Consider the following 16,011-nt stretch of genomic DNA (forward strand, 5'->3'; position numbering starts at 1 on the left):
CACCCAAACTCAAGCATATCAAACACCAAGCCAAGCACAAGCATTATCATTGGCTGAACTTGTGGGTCTTTAGCTCCCACACTCCAAGCTCTCCTGCCAAGCTCATATAATCTTATATCAACATGAGCAAGTCATCTTCAACCATCTAGAGCACGACCAAGCAATCATCAAGCTACTGGAAATCTACTCAAGACACCCATCCTCTCTCTCTCTCTCTCTCTCTCTCTCTCTCAAAAGAATTCATCCCAAATCTAAAACCATAGTCATTACTCTTTTAGTAAGAAAATGCAGACATCGCAAGCTCTTTGTCTAGCTACCGAAAATACCAAAAATCTCAAGCCTTAATCTTTTCTTTATACCCATTTTCTCTTAGCTCCCATGCCACAAGCCTCTCATGTCAGGCCTAGTAGTATCTTAATTCACCAAAGAAAACTGACATGCCAAGCTTGTGCAACATCAATGCACCATCTCCAACTCTTCGTCAAGCTGCTGGAAACATTAGCACAAAACACGTAGCCTTGCTTCTTCCTCGGGATGCTTTGGGCTTAGTTCTCTCTAACTCAGAAAAGAGGTAATGAAGGTTTGATTCACCACTATAGCGGTCCAACGATCAACAAGCCCGGATGAGCCTTCTGACGGAAAAAGACCCCAACAACCATTAGCTTAAAATCAAATTTTAATTAGAGTTGATTCGATCCGACTTAATATAAATATTATATACTTTTTATGTGGTTGATATGGATTGAGAATACACTTAAACTTTTTATATTAATTGAGAATACAATTAAACTATTAAAAAGAAAGTCTAGTGAGATTTTTGATTTGTTTTGTTTTTTGTTCGTTTATGTAAGTCTTAAAATGAATATGAAAATAATCAGATTCCAATCGGATAGTTTATGGATACAAATTAATAAGTTCTATTTACACCATAATCAACTGAGCAGATCCAGCATTAAAACGACTAGCACCAACACAAACGCGTCATTTTCCCTGCCGAAGGAAGACACTCTTCCGAATTGGCAGACATTTGCCGAAGCTTCCAACTGCCTAAGCTTCGGACTGTCGAAGCTTCCAAATGCCGAACCTAATCTCCAAGGACACGTGTCACCACCACAGCAACTTGCACAAAATCCCACATCGAAACTTCGTGCAAACCTCCCACTTTCACTTCCCTATAAATAGGGAACAGTACCTGAGTAAAAAGGCTAACCACTTCCTTACCTTTACTGTTACTCTGCTAAATTTACCACTCATAGCTGACTTAAGCATCGGAGAGCCTTCGGCAGGCACCACACCAGTGTCCGAAGCTTGACGACTGCTTCTTCCTCTTCATCTTCTGCAGGTTCTTCCCTTACCAAAGGTCCTCACCTTCTTCCCTGTTGAAGACACTCCGCCTCTCTCTAAACTGACCCTTCTAAAAGGAGCATCAACAGTTTGGCACCGTCTGTGGGAATCAACACGAGAAGCCTTTGTTGATTCTTCCTTCTTCAGTGCCTTTCGGCACTCTTACAATCAACATCACTTAATTGTCATTCGGCAATACCCATGATGAGGCAACTATGAGTCACCAAGGCATCAAGATGCCGAAGACACTACTCTTGTCGAAACCTCCATCATATAAGTGGCACATTCATTATTTTTACAAATTATTTAATATGGAGGAACTTATTATTCTTGGGATCAAGAAAAGCCACGTGCATTATTTCTAAGAGATACAACACATTTTCTTATCTTATATTTTAGTATATTCGTAAGCATGCAATTCAATGATTGCATATATTATTCAAGTGGCTCAATCGATGGCCTAGTCATCATTCATTCTCATTTTAATATATTTTGTCCTATTTGCCATATAGAAAGTCTGGAGCAATTTAAATGGCCAAGCCAAACGGCACCCCATCCTCCAAACAGCAACCATATGCTTCAGAAAGTTCATAACTCAGAGAACCATGCTTGCTGTTACTCTTTCATGGGCTACGGTTTGGAACTTCATACCAGCAATTTTTATCAAGCCACCCAATTCCTACCCAAAAATTGTCGACAGATATATGAATAACATCTCATGGCTGGCAAACCAAGGCTTGCCGAACGACATCTCAGCTATTGGGGACAATCAAAGATTGCAAGTGCCGCACGACACATCCATCCAAACCAGCACCCAGCCACCAAATTGATCTAGACACCCAAAAAAGAAGGGGTTCATCCCCAGCAAAAACTATTACGCTTCAGCACCCCTATGAAGTGCCCATCTTGAGCAAACAGAAGGGAATAGAGAAGAATGTGACATGCCCATCGGCACCTCTTATCGACTGAAAACAGATGTCGTCCCTCCAAGGCTCTAAGGCAAAGTGCAGCTTTTGGGAAGAAAATCAAAATTGCCACAATTCACCATCTTTGCTGGAGTGGACACTAAATGGCAACATTAACAGAGTCCATCTTCGGCAATTGCTCCAACAGAAGCATCCCTCAGCCACACACGGGGAGCCACCTCTCCGTGAGCACTCTTATCCTGCCGAACGGTAATTGACATGGCCTAAGCCTCCTTCTCAGCATCAAGCTTCAAACCTGAGACCGAAAATCCCCCTTTCAAAAACGTGCTGAAGCTGTGTTGCCGAACTGGTGAGATAGCAAAAAATTTTCTTTCAATCACCCTTACCGACCGGCAAAGGCCTTGCTACAAATCTGGAAGGCTCACAAAAAACTCCTTCCACTCATCCTTACCGAACAGAAGGAGCCTTGCTGAACCCGAGAAGCTGTGACGACCTTTGCTTGCTGAAGCCTCTCCTTCGTGCAAAAGGTACTTCCAGCCAACTTTGCCGAACAGCAAGGTTTGTGTTGACAACAATGAGGACTCAAGGATTCCTTACCAAAATTCATGCCCAACCCCAGCCACACATGGTGAACCTGCTGTGGCCTCCGATGCCTCTTTCTAAATAGTCCTTGCCAAACGACAAGTCTTATGTAGAGAGAAACTCGAACTCCCCTTCTTAAAATCCTTACCGATCGGCAATTATGCTAAACATGGACAAATCTTCGATAATCTTCTCCTTCATGAGTCTTGCCGAATGGCACTCTCTCCTTGCCAATGCAGAAAACCCTAGCCAAATGGACCCTTCTAGTGGGCCAGCTCCACGGATTGCCACACCACTCTCTCTTTACCGAAGACCAGCTCCAAATTATGCCAAAACTCCAAAAGGCCCAGCCCCCTTGCAGCACGTCAAGCCAAGCCCATGGTAATTTCCTCCTAAACTAACAGGGCCTGCGCTGCCAAACCAGTGGACTTGAAAGAACTTTTTCTTTTTCCCAACTCACCCTAGCCAAACGGTAAGGGTGGTGCAGAGGCTCAAGATGCTTAATATAATAAAAAAAAAATGCACACTTGCATTTTTCCCTTCAGCACTCTTGTGCCTTTGGCAACTTCTTTGCCTTTGGCACCCTTGTGCCTTTGGCAACCCCTTTGCTTTAGGCACCCCCGTGCCTAAGCACATTGCCTTGCGACATGCAAGCTTGTGCATTTGGCAAACCCCTCTGCCTTCGACACCCTCGTGCCTTTGGCAACCCCTTTGCCTTTGGCACCTCCGTGCCTAAGCACATTGTCTTGCGACATGCAAGCTTTGTGTCGCCTTCGGCACCCTCTTGCCTAGCCACATCTTGTGTCGCCTTCGGCACCCTCGTGCCTAGCCACATCGCCTTCGGTATCCCCTTTGCCTTCGGCACCCTCTTGCCTAGCCACATCACCCTGTGACATGCAAGATTTGTTACAACTTATCTCCCTCCAATGTCCTTCTTACCCGAGGACTTGGGGGACAATGGATAGTGCACTATACAACTTGGAAGATAAATTGTGGTGTTGCTCGACCAGTGCACTTAAAATTACAAGTCCCCAACCAAGAAGTACCTTCTTACTGTCGAACTTGGGGGACTACTATTTGTACCGTGACTGACCAGCAACTAGCCAGGATAGATCATCCATGTGCCATGCTATGTGAGGTCATCACCTTAGCCAAATAAGCCTTACCACAAGTCACAAATCTAAGCAAGGCAAGAAGTCTCACTTGCAAGACTACAAGATGTGTAGACTCCCCTTCATCTATAAAAGGAGGCCACTCTCCTCTTAGGAAAGAAGGACTGGGTTGGACTTCTCACTTGTTATCTTTATATTTGGGTCCAACCTCTTGTACAAATGTAAACAAATATTATCATAATGAGAACATCCTTCTCCGTGGACATAGCCCATTCATTAAGGGTGAACCACATATAACTTGTCTTTTGTATATTTATCGCTTGCCCAAGTATTCATACACATGTTGATGAAGGTCTTTACCTTTACCCATCATCCACCATTCCACTTCTCTCTAAGTTGACCCTCTCAAAAAGACCATCAACAGTGCCAAAGCCCGGCTCTAGAGCCCGACTCCAAAGCCCTTTACCGGACCCTTTCGGGCCCCCATTGGGCTCTAGCTTCCTTGCTGAGGGAGAAATCCAACATGGTACTCACTGAGAATCTTAACCTGCTTTCTGAATGGCAAGCACCGAGCCAAAAGGCCCTGCGTCCTTGCTGAATGCCCAGGTACCTAGCTACCAACGATTTTGAAGGCTCCACAGCTTTTACCATACCTTCCAAGGGATGTGCAACTTCTAGCTTGCCAACTTGGGGGACTAGGGAATGCCTTACGGCTCTCACTGAATCTGGAATGCTCGGTCATGATTATACAAAAATCTCACAAGTTCCCAACCCAGAAGTTATTTCTTGACCACGAACTTGGGGGACTACTGTTGCACCTTAATCAACCGAGCATATCCAGCATCAAAACGATTATCCAGCATCAAAACGATTAGCACCAAGGTAGCAAAGCCTTCTTCCCTGCCGAAGGAAGACATTCATCTGAAGTGGCAGACACCTATCGAAGCTCTCGACTGCCGAAGCTTTCAAATGCCGAACCTTATCTTCAAAGACACGTGTCACCACCACAGCAACTTGCACAAAGTCCCACATCGAAACTTAATGCAAACCTCCAATTTTCACTTCCCTATAAATAGGGAAGAGTACCCGAGTAAAAAGGGTAACTACTTCCTCACCTTTACTGTTACTCTGCCAAAATTTACCACTCATAGCTGACTTAAGCATGGGAGAGCTTTCGGCAGGTGTCACACCAATGTTTGAAGCTTGACGACTGCTTCTTCCTCTTGATCTTCTGTCGGTTCTTCCTTTACCAAAGGTCCTCACCTTCTTCCCTGAAGGTTTGGGATCGTTTTTTTTCAGTGCAGGTTTCGAGTCGTTTAACGGATCATATCGGAAGTTGCCACCCCTATATCCATCCTAGCCATTCATTAGCTTGGTGGTAGGATGCCTACGCAATCCAAGAGAAGAATGACCAAAAGTTCCTTCCATCGGCCACATCAGCCAAAAAGAGTGAAATAGGGGTTGATGTTTCAATGGAGAGAAACTGATGGAAAGTGGAAAAGAAAGGCCAGAAACGTCACACACACAGAGAGGTAGAGGAGTTATCTAATGGCGGATTAGAAAAAGAAAAAAGAAAACTCAATGTTAGTTTACAAGTCATGTTGTTTAATCGTTAGATTATTGCAATGGTTCAGATTTTGTGAAATGCAAAGGCTCGGACTTACAATGTAGCCCATTAATAACCCCACCACAATGAGTGGGCCACTTATTTTATGATTAGGGTTTTTTTGTTTTACTATAAATACCAGGTAAACCCTAGCAAAAGCATAGCATCTCTTGGTTTCTTATTTACCTTGCGTGCTATTTAAGGAAAGACACATTTTGGCTTGGAGGTTGGAGTTCTTTTGATGGCCAGAGAAATTTTGGTAAATCTAAAATATATATTGTATTTTGTGATTGCAATTCTCCCTGCTCTTTTGTTTCTTTGTAAATCATATATATTTGAGAACAAACTTAATTGCAGGAAGCTTATCCTGATCATCCAAGTCCGAAGCTCTCAACCAAAATCAAATTCTCTAATACACTCCCAAGGCTACTAGTAAAGGACTTGATTCGGTGCGGATGCATATGCAAGTCTTGGTCCTCCCTCATCTTTAGCCCACCCTTTGTTACCGCCTTCCTGAACTTTCGCAGCAATGACAGCAACAAGAGCCCCATTAAATTCCATGTCGAAATCCCTGCTTGATCAGATATGTTGTTATACATATATGGTTGGCGGCCTAATCAAAATATCTTACTCGAGGTATCCTACCCGTTTCAATGTAGCCTAGCCAATATGGCCTAACCGAAATATCCTACCCGTTTCAATATAGCTTTAGCCAATATGGCCTAACCCTACCCGTTTCAATATAGCCTAAGCCAATATGGCCTAGTCAAAATGTCATACCCAAGCAATATTTGCTAGCTGACTCCTACTGCCTCAACCATGTGCAGACCACCATGCATGGCCTTGATAACAGATCTCCATGTACATCCTAACATTTCACCTGGCCACTACCCTCGATCGCTATAACACCCCGACCCTATTTTAATTACCCATTTACATTATTAAAATTGATTTAAATATGAAATTACAATTTTGCCATCGGGGATAGGGTTCTTTTGGTCATTTTTTAATTCGAAAGGATTTTGGGGAATTGGATGGCACCATGACGTAGATCGCATCGATATGAGTTCGTAGACACGTAGTGGGCTCAGCTCGGAATTGAAAGGAAGAAGTTAAGATCAACAAAAGCCCGGTGGCATAACTGTAAATATTTTGAAGTTGGATTTTAAAATATCAGATTCCTCTCTCTCTCTCTCTCTCTCTCTCTCTCTCTCTCTCTCTCTCTCTCTCTCTCATCTATCTCTTTTCCTCTAAATAGCCATCGCGACACCAGCAACTTCTAACAGAGAGTCCAGCCAAGCCAACACCGGCCTTCTTCGGCCACAAAGCCGGTCACATTCTCTTTGTCTCTCTCTCCTATATACATCTATACCAATTTCGAGCAGTGATTCTAGGTGATAAAACCAGAAATTCGAACAAAAGTGAAGCTCAAATTGGCTGTTTCAAAAACCATGGCTATTGACGGCTTTTCCGGCCAACTTTGGCCACCCCCAGCTGTGTTATCACACCCAAAACACTCCCCTACCTTCCCTCTATAATTTCCCTCAAAGATTTGACCCAATTTCATGTAGAAATCATTGAATCCAAAGCCAAAACTTTCTAGGTTTTTCGAAGAGAAACAATTCGTTTGTGGGCATTAACGGCTGTGGAGGCCCAAATATATTTTTAGCCTAGTACGACACCTAACTTAGGAAGAAACCCAATTTGGGTACGCAAGACTTCATCATATAGACTCGCACACATGCCATGGCAAGCAAATGAGCAACACGCCATGCTACAAGCTTAAGTGGGCCCAAGCCACTCAAATGCCTGAGGCTTGCTGAGCGGGTTGTGGTGTGGATGGTTACAAGCATTCACGAGGCCCATTGATGGATCAAGTAGTGGAAGTTTTGGGCTACTTGGGAGCCCCAAAACTCAAGCCCATTTCCTTATCCCAAACATATGGGCAAGCATGAAAGAGAGAAAAAGGTAGCCCATTACCCTAGAAAATTGGCCCACCCCCTTAATGAACTAGCCCATTACATTAAAGAATGGCCCAAGTGACCTATAAAATATCTGAAAGTCTCTAGCACATGGCTGGAGACAAAACCACGACAAAATCCAAAGGCCACTCACGTCTGCAAGCTGGTGGGAATCTTCAGCACATGACCAAAACCAAATCCCAACACAAGCCATCCAAAAACCAAAGGATACTTTACACCCCTTAGACCAGTGTCATTACCCACTTATTTCTCCTACCAGCTCTTGCCATGAAATAAAGGAGGAAAGAAGGAGGGATGGTAGCCAAAGATAGGGGATTGCCACAGGGACAGCTACGGGAAGACTCTAGAGCTCTCAAAATCTTGTCCTTGTGTATTTGGATTTAAGGAGATTTCATAAAAAGAGTTTGAATTGAAGAAAGAGAAGAGAAATTGAGGAGAAGACTTGGCTGAAATTGGAGAAAACCTATTAGGGTTTTTTGGGAAGAAGGAGCTTCCACCGCCTGTAAAAGAAGGCACCTTCTACCGAGCAAAAAAACTCATTGAAGGCAAGCAACCATATCCAGAGAGAGCAAGCATCACCTTTCATCTCTGGAACCCTTGGATTTCAAGCTATGTTCTTCCATTGCTTCCTATTTTCTTTTCTGTCAAGCCATCCAGGAGCCTAAAGAAGCTTTCGTCAAGCTGCTTGAAATCTGCTAAAGCTACCCATGCTTCCATCTTCTTCCCCTCTTTCCATAAACACATCCAGGAAGAGCAAGCTTCACCGTTCATCCTTGGAACCCTTCAATTTTGAGCCCTATTCTTCCATCTCCTCCCATTTTCTCTTTTGGTAAATCGTTCCAGAGCTTGACAGAGCTTTCGTCAAGCTACAGGAAACTACTCAACATACCCATTGTCATCCCCCCATCTATCTCTCTTCAACGAACCGTCTTAGAATCCCTTCCCCTTGCCTTAGAATCCCTGTTTCTGATAGGAACTCACAGCTCTCTCTCTCTCTCTCTTTAATGCCAAACTCATGACTGCTTTGCTTCCATATCACAAGCTTCTCATACTAAGTTGAGAATTTATCTGTAAGCAACTGTTGGTTTCATTGGTGAAGAAGATCAAGGTGTTTCCTAAGACTTAGTTACCCTTTCGAAGCACTCTTGGGGTCTAATCCTTGAACGCAGACTCAAGGGGCAATTTCATACATTTGGCTCTTTACAGCAACTCAGGCCCATCAATAGCTACCGAAATGAAAAAGCCCCTACAACGGCCAAATTAGTCTTCGACGCAGGTATGAAACTTACTCCTCTTGATGTGCTTGATCTTTTGGCATAGGTCTTGATCGGCGATTTGGAGATTTTTCGATCACCATATTTTACTCTAGGCCCCCACGTGAGTGGAGGCGCGTGGGCCAATTTGTGGTGGGCCATTAGGTCATAAAATGATCTCCATGTCATCCTGAGCACGACGGTATGCTCGGATTTGAATTTGGTTACCGTTTGACTGTCAATCAGATTACGCATATTAGGCATTATCTTGGTTCGATATGTTCGGACCGTTGGATCGACTCCATTTTCATATATGTTGATCTAGGAACTTCTAGGATCATGTAGGAATTCGTGGATTGTGAATCGGAGTCCCGGATGTTTTGATTCAATGATTCAAAGATTAGGGTAAACGATAACCGTCCGATCATGCGATTGCAAACGATCCGACCATTTGATTCGGAACAAAATTACAGGACATGTATGATGAACCTTGTTGAACCCACATGACCTTTCATATTGGAAATCGGAGATCATTGGCCCGGTGGCCCAGGTTGACCAAATTTGGAAAGTTTGACAACTCGGTTAATCGAGTGTCTTCCAAGGCTATTTCGCCATTTGAAACACGTAGTTGGACCTTAAGAACTTCTCGTTCGTCGTACACTCTTGAATCCTGGGAAACTAGGAAATTATTTTAAAGTTCTCATTCGAAGCACCTTATTTTAATATCGTCCTGATGTTTTTAAATAGGTACTCCGGTTGCTCATACTTAGCAGGCGGGACCTTCTTAGGATGAAGCAGCGTGGGACTACTTGTGAATGGACTTTGTTTTTAAATTATAATCATTATTTTCAAGAATGGAAAAATATGCAACACTCTTTTGTCAAAATATCGCTATAATATTGAAAATATCAATGTAATGAAAAAAAAATCACACAAAGCACACACGCAAAAGGGATTCAAACCCCTGTCATTTCATTCCTCCAACGCTTTAACCACCATGTCGCTTATATTTTTGTGATAATATGCAAAGAGGAACTCTATGTAGTACTAAGTCACTCATCTTGCCATCCAATGTTGTTTGGGCCTAATTTGGTAGGCCCAATCCGAAAGATCAAAAGCCCATATCAATTTTGGATAGCCACTAGTGTTCCCGAATAAATGGACCAAAATTACACACTCAGCCCAACACTGGAGGCCAAGAATAACAGGACAACTTCAGGACCCAAGCAGTTTGAACTTTGCATTTAAATTGAAATCAAGGGCCCAAATCCAAGAAAGCCCAGTCCAGGACCTACCAAACCAGGAGGATAAACTTGGGCTTCGAAAAAACCCAAATTGGGCTTGGCATGGTCAAGTGAAAAGAGATGAGCCCACAAAAGAAACAGACCCACGTGATTTCCTGACTCGGAAACGTCAGCAATTTCAACTGGGTTGATAAGGAGTTAATAATTACAGGTATAAAAGAAAGACATCTCTGAAATCTCTGCCACCAGAAGATCAAAGTCTCTTTTATATATTCAGAGAAATTTCTGCTCCAAAGAATGCACCATTTTCAAGAAATAAGCAGACTATGTTTTGTGAGATAAGTAGGAAGTAGGGAGTTGTTCATTTGGAAAATCAAACTAACCATCACAGTTTGAGCTTTTACAAAGAGCAGTTAAGGTTGAAGAGGGGTTAGGTTTCCTTTCAAGAAAAACAGGGAAGTGATTGCCTTAGAACTGACTATTGACGGTTTGTCTGCTAGAACAGATAACTTCCCTTTTTCCTTTGCATTTAAAAATGAAAGATTTTTTTGAGAATTTTGCCGCCCATGATTAAAGGATTAGAAGCCCTACTTCAAAACATTTCTTATAAATATAAGAGAGGGTGAACAGAGCAAAGGACAACTAAGAAAATCAATCAAAGACAAGAACTCAAAATGATCACTTGATCTTAAAAAACCTTCAACAAACTGAAGCAATCGAAAGCTCATTGAGCCACAGAAAGAAGCCAGCTACAAATCAAAACTTCCAGTTTCAGACTTAGAGAAATAAGTCATTCAAAACGAGATTTCTCTAGTTACAAATTTGGTTCAGCAAAAGCCAAATGAAGCAGAGTTCAGGTTTTTACAAATATGAAAATGTCAACAAATTTATGGAGACCCCTGATCAAGCAGAGCAGGTATCAAAGTGTAGTTCCAGCTAAGTAATCCTCAAGTCCAGCCACTTATGCCCTTTTCAGACTGAAGAGACCGCAATTATGCCCGTTCAAAAAGCCTTCCAAGGCTTGAAAAAGATTAAAACTCTGCTAAACTCGAACGTCGGTATCGATTTACAGTTAAAACCTAATAGTTGAAGTTGTTGACAGTCCAGTCCAGCACAGGCATACCCGGTCCAGCCCAGTCAGAAGCTTCTATCCAAGCAGAAATGGAAGTCCAGCCTTCTTTTTGTCTTTCTAGAGTTGATTTTTTCCCTTTGAGTTTTGTAAAAGGCAGTTCCGCCTGAAACAGTTCACTTTCTTACTATTTATTCTGGTCAGAACTACCAATCTCGTACTGTGAAAAATTGTGAAGTCCTCACCAGTCTGAGGCAAGAAAAGAACTTACTTGGGAGATATTGCTCACCCAAATTCACAATCGCTTGTTTAGAAATCAGTAAATTGGAGCGCAAGTTATCTATTTTTAAGAAGTTTGCTAGGATTTTTCATTGCTAGTAGTGGCACGCTCGCACACTAAAGAAAGTTGACTTGTTGACCAGTCAATGGTTTTCAAGGTAATGGGGAACTTTGCCCTACCATCACAAGAACAAACATGAAATGGGTGAACAAATGTATAAAGTGTAAAATATTGTAGTAAATCATTATATATAAATGGTTATGGTGTGTTTAATCTTCTTTCATTAATTACTACATATTTTCTATACTCTAGTATTTGTCAGCTCGCTATATAATCAACTTAAACTAGTTAAACCCATCATGCAATGCATTTCCTTCTAATTTTTTGTGATAAACTAATAAATAATTGACTAAATAAACATCCTCTAAAGTTCTAATAAATTTTTTCAAGTTTTTCTTACAATTTCTATGATTTTTATTCAATTTTTATCAATATCAATAATATCCAAATATTTTCATCAAAATTTCCTTGTTTATGGGTTATCGATATTTTTGATATACAAAGTGGTACAGTTCGATTTTGAGCCTAACTTGACTTTGTTCCGGTCTTTTTCGATACGGTTCGGCTCGATTCATTGGTTGAAAACTTGAAATGCCCTGAAGCTTCAAAATTGCCGGGAAGCCAAACGGATCCCTAAAACCCTAGCCTCCCTCCACAGTCTGCGTCACTAAAGCTTCGAATTTGGTCCAAAATCAAAGCTCTCTCTCTCTCTCTCTCTCTCTCTCTCTCTCTCTCTCTCTCCTCTCTCTCTCTCTCTCAGCTTTCCAATTTTCGTGAGAACCACACGGCTCTTGCCCTTTTATGCTTAAACCCTAGTCCCCATTTCCATGCTCAATCACATCCCCATTTCCATGCTCAATCACATCCGTAAATGGAAGCCCACACATATATTACAAAAATCTCGAATTCTCGCTCCCCTCTCTTCTCTCATCTTCACTCAACCCTCAGTGTCTGCAGCAAAGCTCGATGACGAGTCCACCGTCTTCCCAAACCCTAGAAACGCAGTCTCCGAAGTCATTGCTGGCTTGAGAATGTTTGGTTTGGGAAATTGTGTTGGTGATCATCGTTTCAAAACCATTATCCCGACTTTGAATCAGCCTCAGGTGGATTTGATTATTGAAAGCTTGAGCACTGAGAACCCGGAGTCGGCTTTTGGTTTCTTCAACCTTTTGAGGAATGAGTATGCGTTTCGGCATTCCAGGGTTTCAGAGTTTATTGTTGCTCATGTATTAGCAGGGAGAAGGCTGTTTAAAGAACTGCGTTTGTTTGTGAAGCAAATGGTGGATCAGGAAGGTATGGTTTTTTAAGTACTTTCTTTTTATTATAGATTGTGAGCCTGATTTCTGAGATCAGGCAAGGCTCATAGGTACATTGGGGCTGGCTGACTAATGGGTGGAGCCTAATTGTTTCGTCGCTTTTGTTCTTTATCTTTGATCAATTTTTTATTATAGATTTCTTGTGATTTGTGATAGGGCCCGGTTCGGCACATTTACTTTGTGAGCTGCTCTTACATAGATTCAGGGACTGGGACTCGAGTGGTGTGGTGTGGGATATGTTGGAGTTTGCTTATTCAAGATCTGAGATGATTCATGATGCTCTGTCTGTTCTTGCTAGGATGAAAGATCTGAATTTGAACGTTTCAACACCAACCTATAACTGCCTGTTGCATAACTTAAGACATACAGATATCATGTGGAGTGTTTATGATGAAATTAAAGATAGTGGAACTCATCAGAGTGACCACACTTTTGCCATACTTATAGATGGACTATGTGAGCAATCCGGCCTACAAGATGCAGTTTCGTTCCTCATGGGTGTGGAAAGGGGGGATAGTGGGCCTTCAGTTGTTTCATTCAATACCATCATGTCTAGGTTTTGTAAATTGGGTTTCGTGGATATTGCAAAGTCGTTTTTTTGTATGATGTTCAAGTGTGGACTACTTCCAGATTCATACAGTTATAATATTCTTATTCATGGGCTGTGTATAGCTGGTTCATTGGAAGAAGCATTGGAGTTCACTAAAGACATGGAGAGGCATGGGGTACAGCCTGACACAGTCACCTACAACATTCTTTGTAAGGGGTTTCATCTACTTGGTTTGATGAGTGGAGCTCGCGAGGTCATTCAGAAGATGTTGATTAAAGGGTTGAATCTGGATCATGTGACTTATACAATTTTGATATGTGGGCACTGCCATGCTGGCAATATTGAAGAAGCCCTTAAGTTGCAGAAAGAGATGCTTTCAAGGGGTTTTCAGTTGAGTGTCATTTTATACAGTGTACTTCTCAGCAGTTTGTGTAAAAGTGGACGAGTAGAAGAAGCGTTGCGATTGCTGTATGAGATGGAAGCCGTTGGCTTGCAACCAGATCTTATAACATACTCTATCCTCATTCATGGCCTATGCAAGCAAGGAGATGTTCAGAGGGCAAGTGAACTATATAGAGAAATGTACATGAAGAGAATCATTCCCAATTATTTTGCACACCGTTCTATTCTGTTAGGTCTGCGTGAGAAAGGGGATATATCCGAAGCAAGGAAGTATTTTGAGAATCTACTAACAAGGGATGTGACAAAGGATATTGTGCTGTATAATATTATGATGGATGGATATGTAAAATTAGGTAACATTGTAGAATCCACACGATTATATAGACAAATACTTGAAAAGGGAATAAATCCTAGTATTGTCACTTTCAATACTCTTATTTATGGTTTCTGCAAAACTGGGAAACTGGTTGAGGCTCATAAGATGTTGGATACCATCAAGCTGCATGGCTTGCTCCCAAGTCCATTTACTTATACTACTCTTATGAATGCCAACATTGAACGAGGAAACATCCATAGCATGCTTAAGTTGCTTGAGGAGATGGAAGAAAATGCTGTACAGCCAACCCATGTATCTTACACGGTAGTAATTAAAGCACTTTTCAAACTGGGGAAGCTGCAGGAGGCTGTTCACTTAGTTGAGGATATGTATGCTAAGGGCCTAACCCCAGACCAGATCACGTATAATACACTGATCAAATGTTTCTGCAGAGCTCGAGACTTCTTGAAAGCTTTTCAGTTGCATAATGAGATGTTGGTTCATAATCTTGAGCCTACTCCTGTTACATATAATGTTCTCATCAATGGTCTTTGTGTATATGGCGAGCTAATGGATGCTGACAGGCTACTGGTTTCTCTTTGTGACTGCAATATCAATTTGACAAAAGTTGCTTATACCACATTGATCAAAGCACATTGTGCAAAGGGTGATGTACATAGGGCAGTGGGGCTCTTCCATCAAATGGTGAAGAAAGGATTTGAAATCTCCATTCGGGATTATAGTGCTGTTATTAATAGATTGTGCAAAAGGTGTCTAATAACTGATGCAAAATATTTTTTCTGTATGATGCTGTCCAATGGGATTTGTCCTGATCAAGAACTGTGTGAGGTAATGCTGAATACTTTTCGTCGTGTTGGTGATCTCAATTCAGTAGCTGAGCTTCTAGCTGAGATGTTCAAACTTGGCTTTCTTCGTGAGTAATCCATGGGGAAGTGAATATCCTTTGGCATCTGACCATGGGGAAAACTTGTTCACCGGCTCAGTAGAAAAATTCAGTTCATGAGGTATAACATTATATTCATATATCTCCATTCTCTCATAAAAAATAAATATTTCCAGAGATGACCAAGTCAAAACAGCACTTAGGATTCCTTTCCTAGTTCTTTCATAATAACATAATACTGTTTTCCAGAGGACATTTTATGCTTTTCCAGACTTCTTTTTCTTCTTCTTAAATTAAGTTTCATCCCATTTCCAGACCTCTGATGTCTTATGGAGAACTATCTTAAAGTTATATTTCTCCTTTCAACCGGATGACAAGTATGAATTCTCATAGCCGGCCCAGATCCAGGGTTTTGTGAAGAATTACTTGCAGTCTGTTTCCTTCCTGATCTATACATGGCGAGAAAAATCAAGGACTGTTGAGATGAGGACTTCATTTTCTATATGGCAAAATATGGCAAGTTTTGAAGGGATTCGTAGAATTGGATACCTGCATGTGAGTCATCTTTTCCTTAATGGTTGGACTGTTACTTCTTTATTAGTTGAAGGTGCATGTCAAGTGTATTGTAGGTGATGATAAAAAAAGTATTGTTATATTCGTCCAAAAAAAAAAAAAAAAAAGTATTGTTATCAAAATATGACTCTTGAGTAGAAACTTTTATCAAAATCAGAAAGTATTGCAAACTAATCCTTGACGCTATATTTCTTATATACCTTGCAGTTATAAGTTTAAGAGAATCTGTTGTTCTTACGTGTATTTTAGATTCTGCATGGTCTGTTTGCCCAATGTGCTTGTATTTTCTTGTTATATATGTTGTTGGCCTTTTTTAAAACTAATTTTGCTTTTGTTCTTGTGCAGATGCAGAATCCAAAAGAAATTGAAAAAATGAGTACCATGAATTTTACAAGAAAACTTTCAGTGGGTTCTTGGATCCAGTTGCATACACTCACTTCACGACTGAGGTACTAGAATGGTCTCTCTCTCTCTCTCTCTCTCTTGTTGGCA

The 16,011-nt window shown here is 41.5% G+C and overlaps 1 protein-coding gene across 4 annotated transcripts; it reads left to right on the top strand.

The window, feature by feature from the left end:
• Positions 1–11,917: 11,917 nt before the first annotated feature.
• On the top strand, positions 11,918–15,991 carry LOC117620239 (putative pentatricopeptide repeat-containing protein At1g13630). 4 transcript variants are annotated; one of them, XM_034350382.1, is made up of 5 exons: positions 11,918–12,751; positions 12,931–14,891; positions 14,991–15,067; positions 15,262–15,501; positions 15,865–15,991. In XM_034350382.1, exons 1-3 carry the CDS (start codon positions 12,286–12,288, stop codon positions 14,997–14,999), a joined length of 2,436 nt encoding a protein of 811 aa, XP_034206273.1. In that variant the 5' UTR covers positions 11,918–12,285; the 3' UTR covers positions 15,000–15,067; positions 15,262–15,501; positions 15,865–15,991. The 4 variants fall into 4 exon arrangements, with proteins under 4 accessions (XP_034206273.1, XP_034206271.1, XP_034206276.1 ...); XM_034350380.1 differs by having other exon boundaries at positions 12,931–15,067; XM_034350385.1 differs by lacking the exon at positions 15,262–15,501 and having other exon boundaries at positions 15,865–15,988.
• The last annotated feature ends 20 nt before the right edge of the window (positions 15,992–16,011 follow it).

Source organism: Prunus dulcis, chromosome 2 (assembly GCF_902201215.1).
Source record: "Prunus dulcis chromosome 2, ALMONDv2, whole genome shotgun sequence".
Classification (NCBI taxonomy): Eukaryota; Viridiplantae; Streptophyta; class Magnoliopsida; order Rosales; family Rosaceae; genus Prunus; species Prunus dulcis.